The sequence below is a fragment of the Phocoena phocoena genome, chromosome 9 (assembly GCF_963924675.1).
Source record: "Phocoena phocoena chromosome 9, mPhoPho1.1, whole genome shotgun sequence".
NCBI lineage: Eukaryota > Metazoa > Chordata > Mammalia > Artiodactyla > Phocoenidae > Phocoena > Phocoena phocoena.
Window position 1 is genome coordinate 40,541,131 of NC_089227.1, and position 13,113 is coordinate 40,554,243.

The window sequence follows — 13,113 nt, forward strand, 5'->3', positions numbered from 1 at the left end:
GTTTAATACACAGTCTTGAACCATTTTTATTAATAATAAAAATTCACAATTTACACAGTTTGTAGTTTCCTGAAGTTATATTTCCACATATCTTGCCATAAATGGGCTTGACAAGGACAAACAAATGAACAAAAACATGTAAATACCTCCACTTTGCCAGAACCATCATCTACCATATTATGCTGGGCTGCCATTGTTGGAGAACTGTGTAATTTTGAGGCGTCAAATGGAATTTGTTTTATTTGAGCCACTTTTTCTGTGACATATACTTTCCCAAAGCCATCACTCTGATCTTTATCTCTCCAGTCCTTAAAGAACTGTTTGAAGATTGGTGTTTCACCTCCTTCTGGAAGAACTTGAATCTGAAATTTAAAAAATAATAATAATTATCAACAGAAAAATAAGAGACCAAGGAAAAACATTAATCTAGTAGTGGAGAAAAAAACTGAGGAAATGCAAAGATGATCCTGTTTTTTGTGATGACAGATGTAAACTTGGAAGCTGGGATCCTTAATTGAATGCAAAAGGGAAGGTTATCAAATACGAAGCTAAAACAATGCAACCTGGCTTTTATTTTTTCTTACAGCTAAAGTAATTGCCACCGAATCTCGATGTTTGAGAGAAGAATAAAGTTATTTTGTAGGTTATCATTACAGTCAAATAAGTTTGACTGTTTTCCTACACTAGGTTCATAAGATGTCTGTGACCTGAAAGAAATGATCTCGTTGTGTTACTTGTGCCAGGACATAAAAATGAAGAGCAAAGATGAGGCTGAGCGATTCAGAAAAGAAGAGCAACTATCCAGTGTCTATGCTGATCTCCATGAAGGCAAATATTCTCTGGGCATTAGTCCATGTCTATACAAATTGCTCTAAGGAATAACTGATAAATGCTCTCAGCTAATTCAATTGTGGTCGATCATCTTGACTTAAAGGCTATGGAGGAAGTGGATGTGTTCTTATTCTCATCACAAAGTCCCATGGAAGGTCTGATCTCCAACTTCTGCAAAATTCCATCCTCCACACAGATGTAGTTCTAGGGACGCATGATACAGCATGGCACACACGTGAGAATGACTTCCATGCATACGTTATTTTGAACCAAATTCTTTCATGAGTTTTGTGGCGATGTCATGAGCTCCCATGTTTAAAAACATTTTTTCTAGCCAGTTCATTTCTACACATACCTGAGTATTAGTAGAATAATGCATTTTTTCTAGGAATTCTTCAGCTGTCTTCATGGCAGCCTTTCTCTCCTGGCGATTAGCATCTCTACCTAACATGCAAGATATATGAAAGAGTCAGAATTTCAGAGAAGCAAGGTATTATATGATTAAGAAATATTTGTGCACCAAAAAATAAACAGAATTATAACTGAATTTAACTACAACCCTGAAAGAATAGCAAAATTTTCCTAGTATACTAAATATATTTAACAATATTGTAATGAACACTCGGTATAAAAACGATTCTTTTTATAGTGCCCAAAGGCTTTCTTTCTCCCCATCATCCCTGGTAAATAATGCTGGTAGGAAGAAAATATGGGTTTGATGTCTGCATTTTACAGATCACGCAGAAACGTAAGATTTTTTTAAGTTAGAAAAGATGTTTTATTGACCTTTCCGAAGAAAAATGTATAAATCTGAAGTACATCAACAATACCAATGGCATTTTTTACCTTTCCATACAAAAATCTGTTTTGCAGCACCGTGGTCCAAAATGAAGCATTCTTCAGAAAGCAGCATCGCCATGGAGAAGGGGTTTTCTTCTGCCACCATGCTCAATTTCATGGAGCCACTGGCATCTGAAACCTAACATGAAAACCATGAGCTTGCTTGGGGATGGTCAATATGTTCTAAACTCTTTGATCATGGTGATGGCTGCACAACTCTGTACATGTAATAAAAACCACTGAACTGTACACTTTAAATGGATAAACTTTACAATCTGTAAATTATATCTCAACAAAGCTATTTCAAAGAAAACAAACAAACAAAAAACCCCATGAACCCAGTTATACCCTTAGAAAGGCTTTTTTAAAGTCCTTTGGGGTTAAAAGTATTACTAATAAAAAGTTAAGTTTCAACACAGAAAATAATAATGATAATAATAATGGATAAGGTTTGTGGTGATTTCATATATACTAGGCACCACACAATGAACTTTAACAAGATTATTTCTTAATTTTATTAATACAACGATCTTTTAAATAGGTAATAACCTTACACTCACTGCACACACACAGAAAGCTGAAGCTTAAACATTCATTCATTCAACATTTACTGAGTACTGTCATATGCCAGACACTGTGCTAAGGAAGGCATTGATACGTTACAGTTTATGCTTACAGATTTTTTTCAGTATGGGGCCTGTAATTTACCTCCATTTATTTAAATACTTTGTGTAAATTATCAAAGTAAATATCATCTGTCACAAATAAAATTGTGTCACAAGTAAACTTACCTAGACTCTTGAAGTTTGTAAACGACTACATAATATATATTTTTTTAAGTTTCAGGGGATCTTACAAAATTTGCTAAGTTAGAATTCATTGTTTTTCAAAGGCCTGGTAGGCTGCAAGGTAATCCACCTGGGCACTTGTTAAATATGCAGATTTGAGGGCCCTACCTAGATCAGTGGTGGGGTTTTGCAGCACTGTGGTAGGGCTTGAATTCTGTATTTTTAGACATCGCCCTAGGTGACTCTGCTTCCCAGCTCTGTTCAGCAATCCCAAATTAAAGTATTTTCAAAAGAACTTTAGAGTTAGATGTATGCAATACATCAAAGATCCACTAGAGGGAGCATTGTTTCAGCATTAACATGTTCACATTTTAAAATATTTCCCTTGTCCCATAATGCTGTCCAAGAAGGAGAACAGCTTTATTTGATGATGTGACACAAAAGATATTTGTTAAACTGTTGCAATTGGGTTTTAGAAACAGTAATAAAAAATAAGCAGCAACAAAGTCTTCAGAATAACAATTTCTGTGTGGCTTATATTAAAATTATCAGTATTTAGGAGTGGTAACCACGTTTTCCTTTGTCATCTAGGAGGAAAAGAATCTACTTCCCCTCCCATTCTACAAAAAGGAAGTTATTCTATACAAGTTAGTAACTTGATCTTCATTTAAAATCACAGCGTGTCTGAGCCAGAAGGTCCCTTTAAAGAGCAGCAAATATAATCCCTTCTTGTAAGAGATGAGAAAACTATTCAGTTCTGCAGGGAGATTAAGGTCTGCTCCAAATCACATGCTTAGAAAGTTACAAGGGGAGGGAACGCTTGAAGGGTCCCATCTGAACCGTCTCCTCAACTGGTACATCTTGTGGATTTTGTTACCCTGAACAGCAATAAAATCATGAAATTGTGGAGTTGGAAGGAACCTGAGTAATCTTCTAATTTAATCTATCTCTCTTTTTTTTTTTTTCAGATAAGAAAACTAAGACCCAAAATGGCCATGTCTTGCCCAAGGTCACCCAGGCAGTCCTTCCCACAGAGCTGACATGGAACTAAGTCTGCCAACACCCAGGACAGTTTTTACCCCGTTTCCTTCCAGCGGTTTGATTTGATAGCCTTGTGCTCATAACAAAAAAAGCCTTCATGATGGCTAAACAGGATATTTTAAATAAGGGGATGATTTTATAGCTTATTAAGATTTTATAAGAAAAAGCTTACAAAGTTTTTTTACTTCATGAAGGAAACATTTTATTGAATGTAATGTATCAAAACAGATTGCTGCAAACTAATACAGCAACAATATATAATTTTATTTAAATCACAGCAAGTTATTATTTGCTGTTTTTAATAAAAATTTTAAAAGTAATAGAAAGAGGAATTTAAATAACTATGCTAGAGCAAAGAACGGATTCTGCCCACACATTTCTCTTTGAGGGCAATGAGGAGAAATGCCATCTGTAGCAAAGAGTCCCTCCCAGTACAGGCCTCCCCAGCAGCTTCCAGTCCAGTAAAAACAACAGAACTCCCTAACAGTGAACCCACCATGTAGAGTTTAGCCATTTTCCTGTTAGTTATGTCTGCTATCATGTCGTCATCCTCTTCTCCATCCCTAAGCTCCGGCTTTTCCCCTAAAACCTGGGAAAAAAAGTACACAAATAAAAGATAAAGACCTCTCATTAATGGTGCAAAGTTAAAAAAAAAAAAAAGTAAAACAGCTTACATTTCTAAAGTCATAGATTATAAAATATTGGCAATCAAAATGACCAGACTCAGACATGTCTCACCAGTCATATTAAATTGTCCTTTTACCATGGGTCATATCAATCAATGGCATTTAGTAAACAGTGAGTTTGCTGGTGATGTGAAGGAGAAAGTGAAATCCCAAACTTGAAAGTGTAGTTCTCCGTATTATTGAAAACTAGGAGAAATTAATTAAAATTTGAGTTCTACGTTCAGTTCTACAACAGAATTTCTTCCATGACCTCTGCCTCTAGCAGCAATCTATAGGCTTTATTAATTTATTATCACAAAGACTTGGTCAAAATTACTATCTGAGGGTAGAGTACTATGATCATTACTGATTTAGACGAAAGTGTAAATTAACCACACCATGCTTTGTTTCCTGCTGTATTTTTGGCATAGAATAAATGAATGTTGAATGAATGAATGCATTTATTTATTCTTCGCATATCTGATGCAATCCAAAAGTCCAAGTAAAGCGTTTGGTAGAAAATACATTTGAATCTGCTTTGAATTTCTGTACACCAAAATCACAAAAAAAGTCTATAAAGCACCTTAATTAATTTAATTAATTGACAAATATCATAGGATGTTAAGGATGGGAATCAAATATAAATTTATTGAAAACAATGTGATTTTTATAACAATACATAGATATAAATTCAAGTTTAGAAAATACAAAGAAGCTATTCACTTAGATTCAATAAATACTTAATATACAATGAGATTGCTTGCATAATGTGCTTTATAGTCAGTATTCCTCACAATATATTATGTGAAAGTATATACTGCTGAATACCAGACAACAATAAAAATGTATATAAATTCTAATCCTTGCACGAGCACACCACAGCCTCGAGTTTAGAAATACATTAAAGACTTATTTCCTCTCAGAATATGCCCATCGTTTTGTTTATACAGTGATCAATAAAACCCTTTAATTACTGACCACACTAAATGATTATAATATAGTTTTTCTTTTTTTACTAAAAGTAGGATCAAGACAAAAATTAAAATACAACCAAAAGTGCTTATTTTTAAAAAACAGTTTTACATTGGTAGAAATATGTGTAACTTATAAGAGCAGTGAAAGGTCTCATATACCCTTTAGAAATTCTACTTCAACCAAGACAGTAGTTTGGAATCAACAGTTTGGGTTAAGGACATATTTAATACTGGGAAGTCTCCCAGTGGACTAAGCCTGAGATTTGGGACATACTCGAACTTTTAATTTTCAGACAACAATTCCCATATTAGCTAGGGATCTTAGCCTCTCAAAGGACTGTAGCATAGTTGGGAATTTACCAGGGAATTTACCAGAAACAGGCTTAACTCCAGAGGTACAGGGAGGCTGTATATTGTCAGATATCATTTTAAAATTCAGTTCAACAACTAAGCATTTACCAAACACCTCACTGGGACATACAAAAGAGTTTCCAACCACCCTGCACAACCCTTACAAACTTTACATCCTTCCTAGAAAGAGGAAAATAATTTAATACGTTCACCTTATCAACTATGCCACACATTTTGATCTTTGAAATAAACTGTAAATACAGCCTTTCTTTTTCTCTACAGGTAGGATAATGCCTACATTAAAAAAACCCATTTTAGGTTTCTCAAGTGATGAGCATTTAGCTCATGTAACCCTTTGTGTATGAAATAACATATACTTTGACAATCTAAAGAAGGCCAAGAGAGAACCCTTATCTCAGGATGTTCCATGAAAGTTTCATCTATTGTTCTAGCCAAGTCCTGCCACTCCAGCTTGGAGCCCCCCTTTCCTTCAATTATTTTCTATAAATTTCTACTTAAAAGTACCAGCATCCTCTAACATGCTCCAAACTTACCTTATCTCTCCACAAAACTGACCATTCTCAACGCTCTGTCTGCGTCAGTGAATCTCTGTTCCTCTATTCACCTGGACTTAAAATCATGTCGTTAGTTTTGAATACCTCCTGTCCTCTACTTTGAGTCTCCTAGCCTCTTAGTCATTAAATTCTCCTTCTTTATGATGATGTTTAGAGTCACTGTTTCCTATCTACATTCATCCCCACCCTAATGTAGTTCTTCATCACCCAAGTCACGGCGTAGGCCTACTCCTGTCAATTCCCTCCTGTCAATTCAGTCCCCCCTCATCTTTTCATCTGGAAAGTTATCCTGGACAATGGCTGGAAGGCCCATCTTATTTCACTTTACTCCAATGCTTCAAGAATATGACTCCAGATAAAGATTTATATCTTTTATCTGCAGCAGTGATTCTTAAGGTTCAAGGTGCTCAAGCAACATCTGAATAACTTGATAAAATACAGATTCCCAACTGCCAGCTATTAAGTCAGTGGATCTGGGGTGAAGCCCAGGATTCTGCGCTCCAGATGATTCTGAACTGGATGCTTACTGACAGAGCCCCAACTCTTCTCTCTGGATTCCAAGGCTCCTCAAGAGGCTGGATGTGACCTACTTGGCATTATTTCCCAGCATCTACCAAGTAGCCTTCTCTAATCAAGCTCATGTTTCCCATGTCCACTGGGAGCCATGCACTTTCCTTCCCCAGGGCTGTACCTAATGCTCTATGTAACTGCTACCTAGGTAGACTGGCTATGGCAGAAGCAAAACTGAACAATTATTCTTTGGTTGATTCAGTTAATTATAATTAGCACAGTAATAGTTACCACTCACTGGATGTCTACCATGAGTCACACACTGGATCAGGAGCTTTAGACACATGTAATTTAAATCTTATAAGAGCTCCCATTAACCAGATACTGTTATTATCATTTTTACAGAAAAGGTCACTGATGCTCAAAGAGGCAAAGCAATTGTTTTCACAAAGCTGCTAAGTGTTGAGACTGAGATTCTGGCATAGGTTCCTTTAATGCCATTTCTGTAACTTTTAGAATAATTGGTTGCATACTTTCCTAAATCAAGAGAAACTAGGCAAGTCTTTGAAATGGACAAAAAGATTCTTTCCATGGATGGTGTCTAAAGGACCCTTCTGGTGATCTGATGTTACAGAGGTCTGCACCTTTCCTTCTCTTTGAGTTATATTTTAATCCAGTAGAAGACTGATAGCAGCAAATGATTTTGTCCACAGAGATGCACAGGAATTTTGTCTGGTGGAGATGAAACTAATTTCTGCCATGTGAAAGAGGCCAGTTTTGCAGTTACTAGCAAATTCATTTCAACACTGCCCATACCTTTGTCTGTTCTTTGGATCCTCTTTGAACTCATTATAATATCTTAGTTGTTTTCTTAGTGAATGACTTAAATGACATCTTTGACATGGTTATTTTATATTTGTCTGAGATTCATGATTTTACTTCTTTGAAAACTATCCTTTAACACATAGTACCCCACTTGTCTAAACCACAGATATTGGAATCTATTTATATATTTATTGCCTTTTACTACGTTGCATGTATTCAGCTAACACTTTTCAAGTCCATTATGTGCCACTCTAAGTCCTTTAAAAATTTAATATAACCGATGCTTACATGTTACTATGTACCAGACACCATTCTAAGCACTTTACATTTATTAAGTCATTTCATCTTCATAACAAGCCTATGAGGTGGCACCGTTATTATCCTATTTTATGCCTGAAGAAACAGACTAAGTAACTTGACCAAGGTCACGCAGCCAGTAAGTGACAAAGTCGGGATTTGAACTCTGGCTCCAGAGTGTGTGTTCTCAACTAACAGGCTGTACTGCCTCTTCTAGATACTTCAAAAGATCATCACTTAACTGTTTAGGCCTTGTCTCTGGAGATAAAGCAGTTTTTTCATAGCAGAGACTGTACAGGGGCCACGTTTATTTCTCCCATTCGGATCAGAACAATGCCAGCAAATACCACAGGTGGCACACGTCCTATACACTATGGTTACGGTGCTCTACCTTCCTCTCCACGTAGCTTTCATCTTTCTCCAAATCCTCTCTGTCTACTCCCCTTTCCTCTTGGTTCTGCCTATGCTGTGGGCATTAAAGGTCAAAAGAGAGAAGTTCTCTCATCATATCAGAGTGCTATGGGAGCAGGCAGCCCTTAAAGAGAAGATACAACAGGGTGCAACAAACATGAAAGAGCTACCGAAGAATGTAAAATAACAGAGCAACAATACTTCTTTACGCATAAAACTGTCAAAGGTCAGGAGAAAACTGACCTTATCTAGTGTTGGGAAAGATTCAGTATTCTACCAGGCACCCTGCTGAGAAGGAAAATTCTTAAAAGTGATGACCAGTAGGTAACAGAAACCTTAAAAGCATACCTATCATTTAACCCAATTATTCTATTCTAGTAGTTTATTCTAAAGAAATAATTTAAATGTATGCAAAAAATTAATTTAATGAATATTCACCACAGCATTATATAATATTAAAAAATGCAAACCACCTAAATGTCCAACATGGAAGGAACTGATTAAATAAATTAGGCTATATCCGAACAACGGAAAACTATACAGTCATTATAATATCAAAAATTAGTTGATTATCAGGAAAATCTTCATAACATTTCAAATAAAAATCTAGATTTCAAGCATTATCTACGGTATGAACTCTTTCTTGTAAAAGCACAGAGCTGCATATGTGGAAACAAAGATTAGAAAATATTTGGTCACTCATTTTTCAAAGGTGGGACTTGGGGTGATATTTTTCTCTACTACAACTATATTTTGTAAAATTTCAACAAGAAACATGTATTTTTCTTTAATAAATAAAACTGTAAAAACTTATATTAGAAAAAACGCTGACCTCTTGAATTTGTTTTGCTCCCCGTAGAATAAACTGCAGTATTTTATTACTTCAAATAGAGATAATATCACTTCATTTTAACTTACAGTCTACCTTAGGCTTCTGCCTCAGCCTTATCCACTCAGTTCATCAAAGGATAGTAAATGTTACTGGATTCCTAACTGCTCTAAGACATTTTGATCAGAGAAGCATTTGTTAATGTAAAGACCTAGAAGGAGCCAGCAGGGGCCCAGGGTTCTTAAGTTTTTAGCTAGGAAATTAAGTGGCTCCAAAGATCGCACAGTCTATTTTGTTACAGATGGGATGTGAATACAAAAATGGGAGCATCTATATCTTTTCCTCTCTGTTTTGTCAGTAACGTAACAGAAACGCTTAACAACGTTAAGTCACTATTCCAAGTATGTTAAAGAGGTTGGAAATTTGCGGAAATACAATTTTGTTCTCTGCCTAAATAGACCTTCTTTCCCGCTGTATACTCTTTGCCTTCAACAGGAGATCAATTCAGAATAACTCAGAAGATATTTATATTAAATCATTAAAGCAAATACACAATCCAACTTTAGATTCACAATCCTCCAGCTTCAGAATTTCTGGGTTTTCATGACCTGTGCCAAGACCATCCTCAGCGTCTTGTATGTTTCTTCTATACGACCCACTGTGGCTTTGTTTTAAAACATAAGTTGGCCTATGTGTAAATTTGTTTTCTCAGAAAGAAGGACGAAGCAGTTAAAAACTTTGCCGTATTTTCATAATCCTTACTGAACTTTCACATTTGCAATTGTTTTTATTTTGAATCTTTTAGCCAGCCCCACATATTTTGGATACAAAATTCCAACATTTGCAACCTTGCTCACACAAGATGCATTTTCCCTCCTTCTGATGTCTGACAGAAAAGTCAAGATGCTTGGACACTCTACAGTAAGTAATTAAAGTGAATAAGAAAAGAGGGGATAATACGTGGCCTGGAGGAAGAACAGTACATAACTCAAAACTCCAGGTCACCTGGGATCAAAATGATCTACCCCGGTGTCAAGTCCTACCGACATTTAACGTAGAGTGTCTTATGTACTTCCCAAACCAAGTTCATCTTGACAGATGAAGAAAATGAGGCTGCAAGAGGTTAGGAGTTTGCCTTAGGCCCAAATCTTATAAACACAAAGCGAGGATGTAAACCCCAGGGCTTCCAACTCCTACTGCAGTGCTTTATATAGATAATGAGACATGGCACTGTTCTTACCTTAATTATTTTACTGTAAACGGCTCTGCTTCTTTTATCACTAAAAACAGAGTAAGCTTCCAGGTTCTAAGAGATAAGATTTTAATTACTCAGTAGTTTTTGTGTCTTATTTCCTTTCCCTAACTGGTAAAAAACATCTGTACATTTCAAGCATATAGAAAGAAACTGTTAAAGTGAAGTACAGCTTCATAGTTACGGTGTGTTTACTTCAACGCATTTTATGCCTTTGGTAAGGCTACTATTTGATAATAGGGAAGAAACACATATAAAATGATAGGCAATTCTGAGAAGAGCCACAAACTCCTTTAACCAGCTCCACTTAATCTGGGTATGGTTCCAACATTTGCTCTCCTGCTTTCTCTCAGTGATGTGCTTCCCCGCCTTTAAAATACTTTTACCTCTTTATTGATATGTCAAATAAAGGGTAATTTAACACATCAAATAGTGGATAAAGTACTTTAGACTGAGAGAAAGCCTGTGAAATACATATTGGGATAAAAGGACAAAGTGAACCAAGCGTCTGCAAAAGAGGGTTCGCTTCATTATCTAGCTCAGGGCTGTCCAGTAGAGTTTTCTGTAACTGTAATATTCCATATCTGTGTGTCCAATACAGTAGTAACTGTAGCTACTGAGCACCTGAGATGTGGCTTATGTGACCAAGTAACTAACTTTTAAATTTTATTTAATTTTAGGAAATTTAAATCAAAACCTAAATAGCCACATGTCTCACAGATGCTGTATTTGACAGTGTAGCTCAGGAGGACGCAGAGAATGCTGTGGCCTTGGGAAAGTCATCACGACGCAGGTCTGAACCTCAACATTACTGTAACATCAACGATTAGAGATTAGATTTAGAGGGTCAAACTCATGAGAAAGTTTACTCATAAATTATTATAATATGGAAAGTTAATCCACAGGTTACTATTACAGAAAGCTAACTTACAAGTTTCTTTAACATGGAAACCCAACTCACAAGTTATTAAAATATGTAAGCCAGAACGTCAACTTTTTAAACTACAGCAGCTGTTTTTCACTGGCTGTATATTAGAACCACCTAGGAGTTATGATATAGAACACTCAAGTTTGAATCCCATCCGCAGAGATTCTGAATGAAGCCCTGGCACTGTGTCTTTGAAGAGCTCCTAGGGCCTGGTTTGGTGATATGATTTAAACCTTTAGTGGCTTCAGCTCTGTGAGCCTGGCTCACTCATCTTAACCAGCAGGACAGGTCCGCCAAGTCTTTCTGATTTTCACGTACCTTCACATAAAGAATTTCTCTCCTGGAAAAATTAGCAGGCCTGGTAGTCTGGAGGCTGCCCTGGGTCAACTCTTAGGTAAAGATTTTAGGCCCTCTGCTCTTTCTGGGGATTATTAAACCCTTCTATTGTAAGATCTCAAAGCCATTTGGACATTTGTATCTGATCAGTGCTTGAATGGACACTTTCATCATTGGCCTTTGGGGTTCCTAATCTCTATGCTTCACAGTGGGCAACCCCACATTCGCCTTTTTGACAATCCCTTCATTTGCTAAGATCAGACAACCTGAGTTGGATGGACCCACAACTAAGTGACTCTGTGACCTTATTCTCATATTTAAAACAGTATGATAAGTAATACCACTCACAATGATTATGATGATTAAGTGAGGTAAATAAACCTGATTCACATATAACATTTAATGAGATTAGGTGGAGTTTTATGGCAAGAGAGTTGTGAGTTTCCTCTTTATCTACATAATTAAGGAAATTTCCAAGCAGCAAAATTTAATGGAGCAAACTCAAAATGGCTTTCATATACTCTGAGGTTCTTGAAAAATATTTGCATGACTTTTATACTCACATTAAAAGAATGTATTTTCTTTCAAAGAAAATGGCTACCCCAATTACCCTGCACCTAATGCCTCCATAGTATGGATGAAAGGTTGAATGCTGACACTAAGAGATATCAATGGTCAAGGCAGCCCACTGAGTGCAAAAATTGTGCTACAAAACCTATTACTTATGATATGTAATAAAATAGGTATGATTGTCAAAAGTGTGTAGCAAAGTTTTGGAAGTTATAAAATAACTTCCCAGCAGATGAGATTCCCATCTCTCTGCATATTTAAGATTTGCACACTCTGGAATGAAGATCTGCCATGATCTGTGAACCACAGGTCTCCCATTCCCATTCCTACATGGGCAAGTTACATAGTCCCTCTACGACTTACTTTCTTCACAAAGTGAGGATGCAGAGATGCTACTGGTGCCCTGCCCATCTCACCTTGGTCTACCTCAGAGGTCATCGCCAGATAATTTCTTAAAGGCCAAAGCCTTCTGCTCTCTGTCTGACGGCATTATCTGGCCACCAGGCTGTACTGTATCTACATACAAGGCAGGCTAGAGGTTCTGGGGAGTTAAAACCCAAGGAGTGACCCTCAACAAATGAGGGATGGGAGTTACCAGCTAAATCCTGCAGCCACCTCAGCCTTCAGTGGGCCAGTTCTGAAGTGTTCTACATACAGTTTCTCAGAGGGCCCCTCAGGGACTAAGCCCCAGTCGTCTGCAGCAGTAAATAACTTATTAACAAACTATTGCCTCATTTTACTTCTACTCCGCGCGCTTCCAGGATCATCTTCCAAATAACAATCTGCTCCCAAGTCCTTGTCTCCAAGTTGGCTTTTGGAGGAACACAGACCAAGACAGGGGATAATAACTATATCCACTTCACAGGGCTGTTGTAAGAATTAAATTAGCTCATCCATGTACAGCCCACAGAAGAACGCCAGTCGTATAGTAAACACTGAATGTTTGTCCTGGTGGTGCTTCTGGTGGACCTCCTCTGCAGCAAATAAAATCCATGACAAATTTGCTTCTTAGATTATGGAATTTCTGTGTCAATGATGAGAAGCACTTGCATCATATAAAGAAAAATGCAGCTAGAAAGAGTAAAAAGTG

The 13,113-nt window shown here is 36.8% G+C and overlaps 1 protein-coding gene across 1 annotated transcript in view; it reads right to left on the minus strand.

Annotated features, from left to right (window-relative positions):
* Positions 1–13,113, minus strand: part of SCIN (scinderin) — a 79,653-nt gene that overhangs the window by 30,179 nt on the left and 36,361 nt on the right. Inside the window, exons 5-8 of the mRNA XM_065884218.1 lie at positions 3,997–4,089; positions 1,678–1,810; positions 1,187–1,275; positions 147–362 (exon numbers count right to left, since the gene is read on the minus strand). Of these exons, the coding sequence (XP_065740290.1) occupies positions 147–362; positions 1,187–1,275; positions 1,678–1,810; positions 3,997–4,089 (531 nt within the window). The remainder of the gene's footprint in view (positions 1–146; positions 363–1,186; positions 1,276–1,677; positions 1,811–3,996; positions 4,090–13,113) is intronic.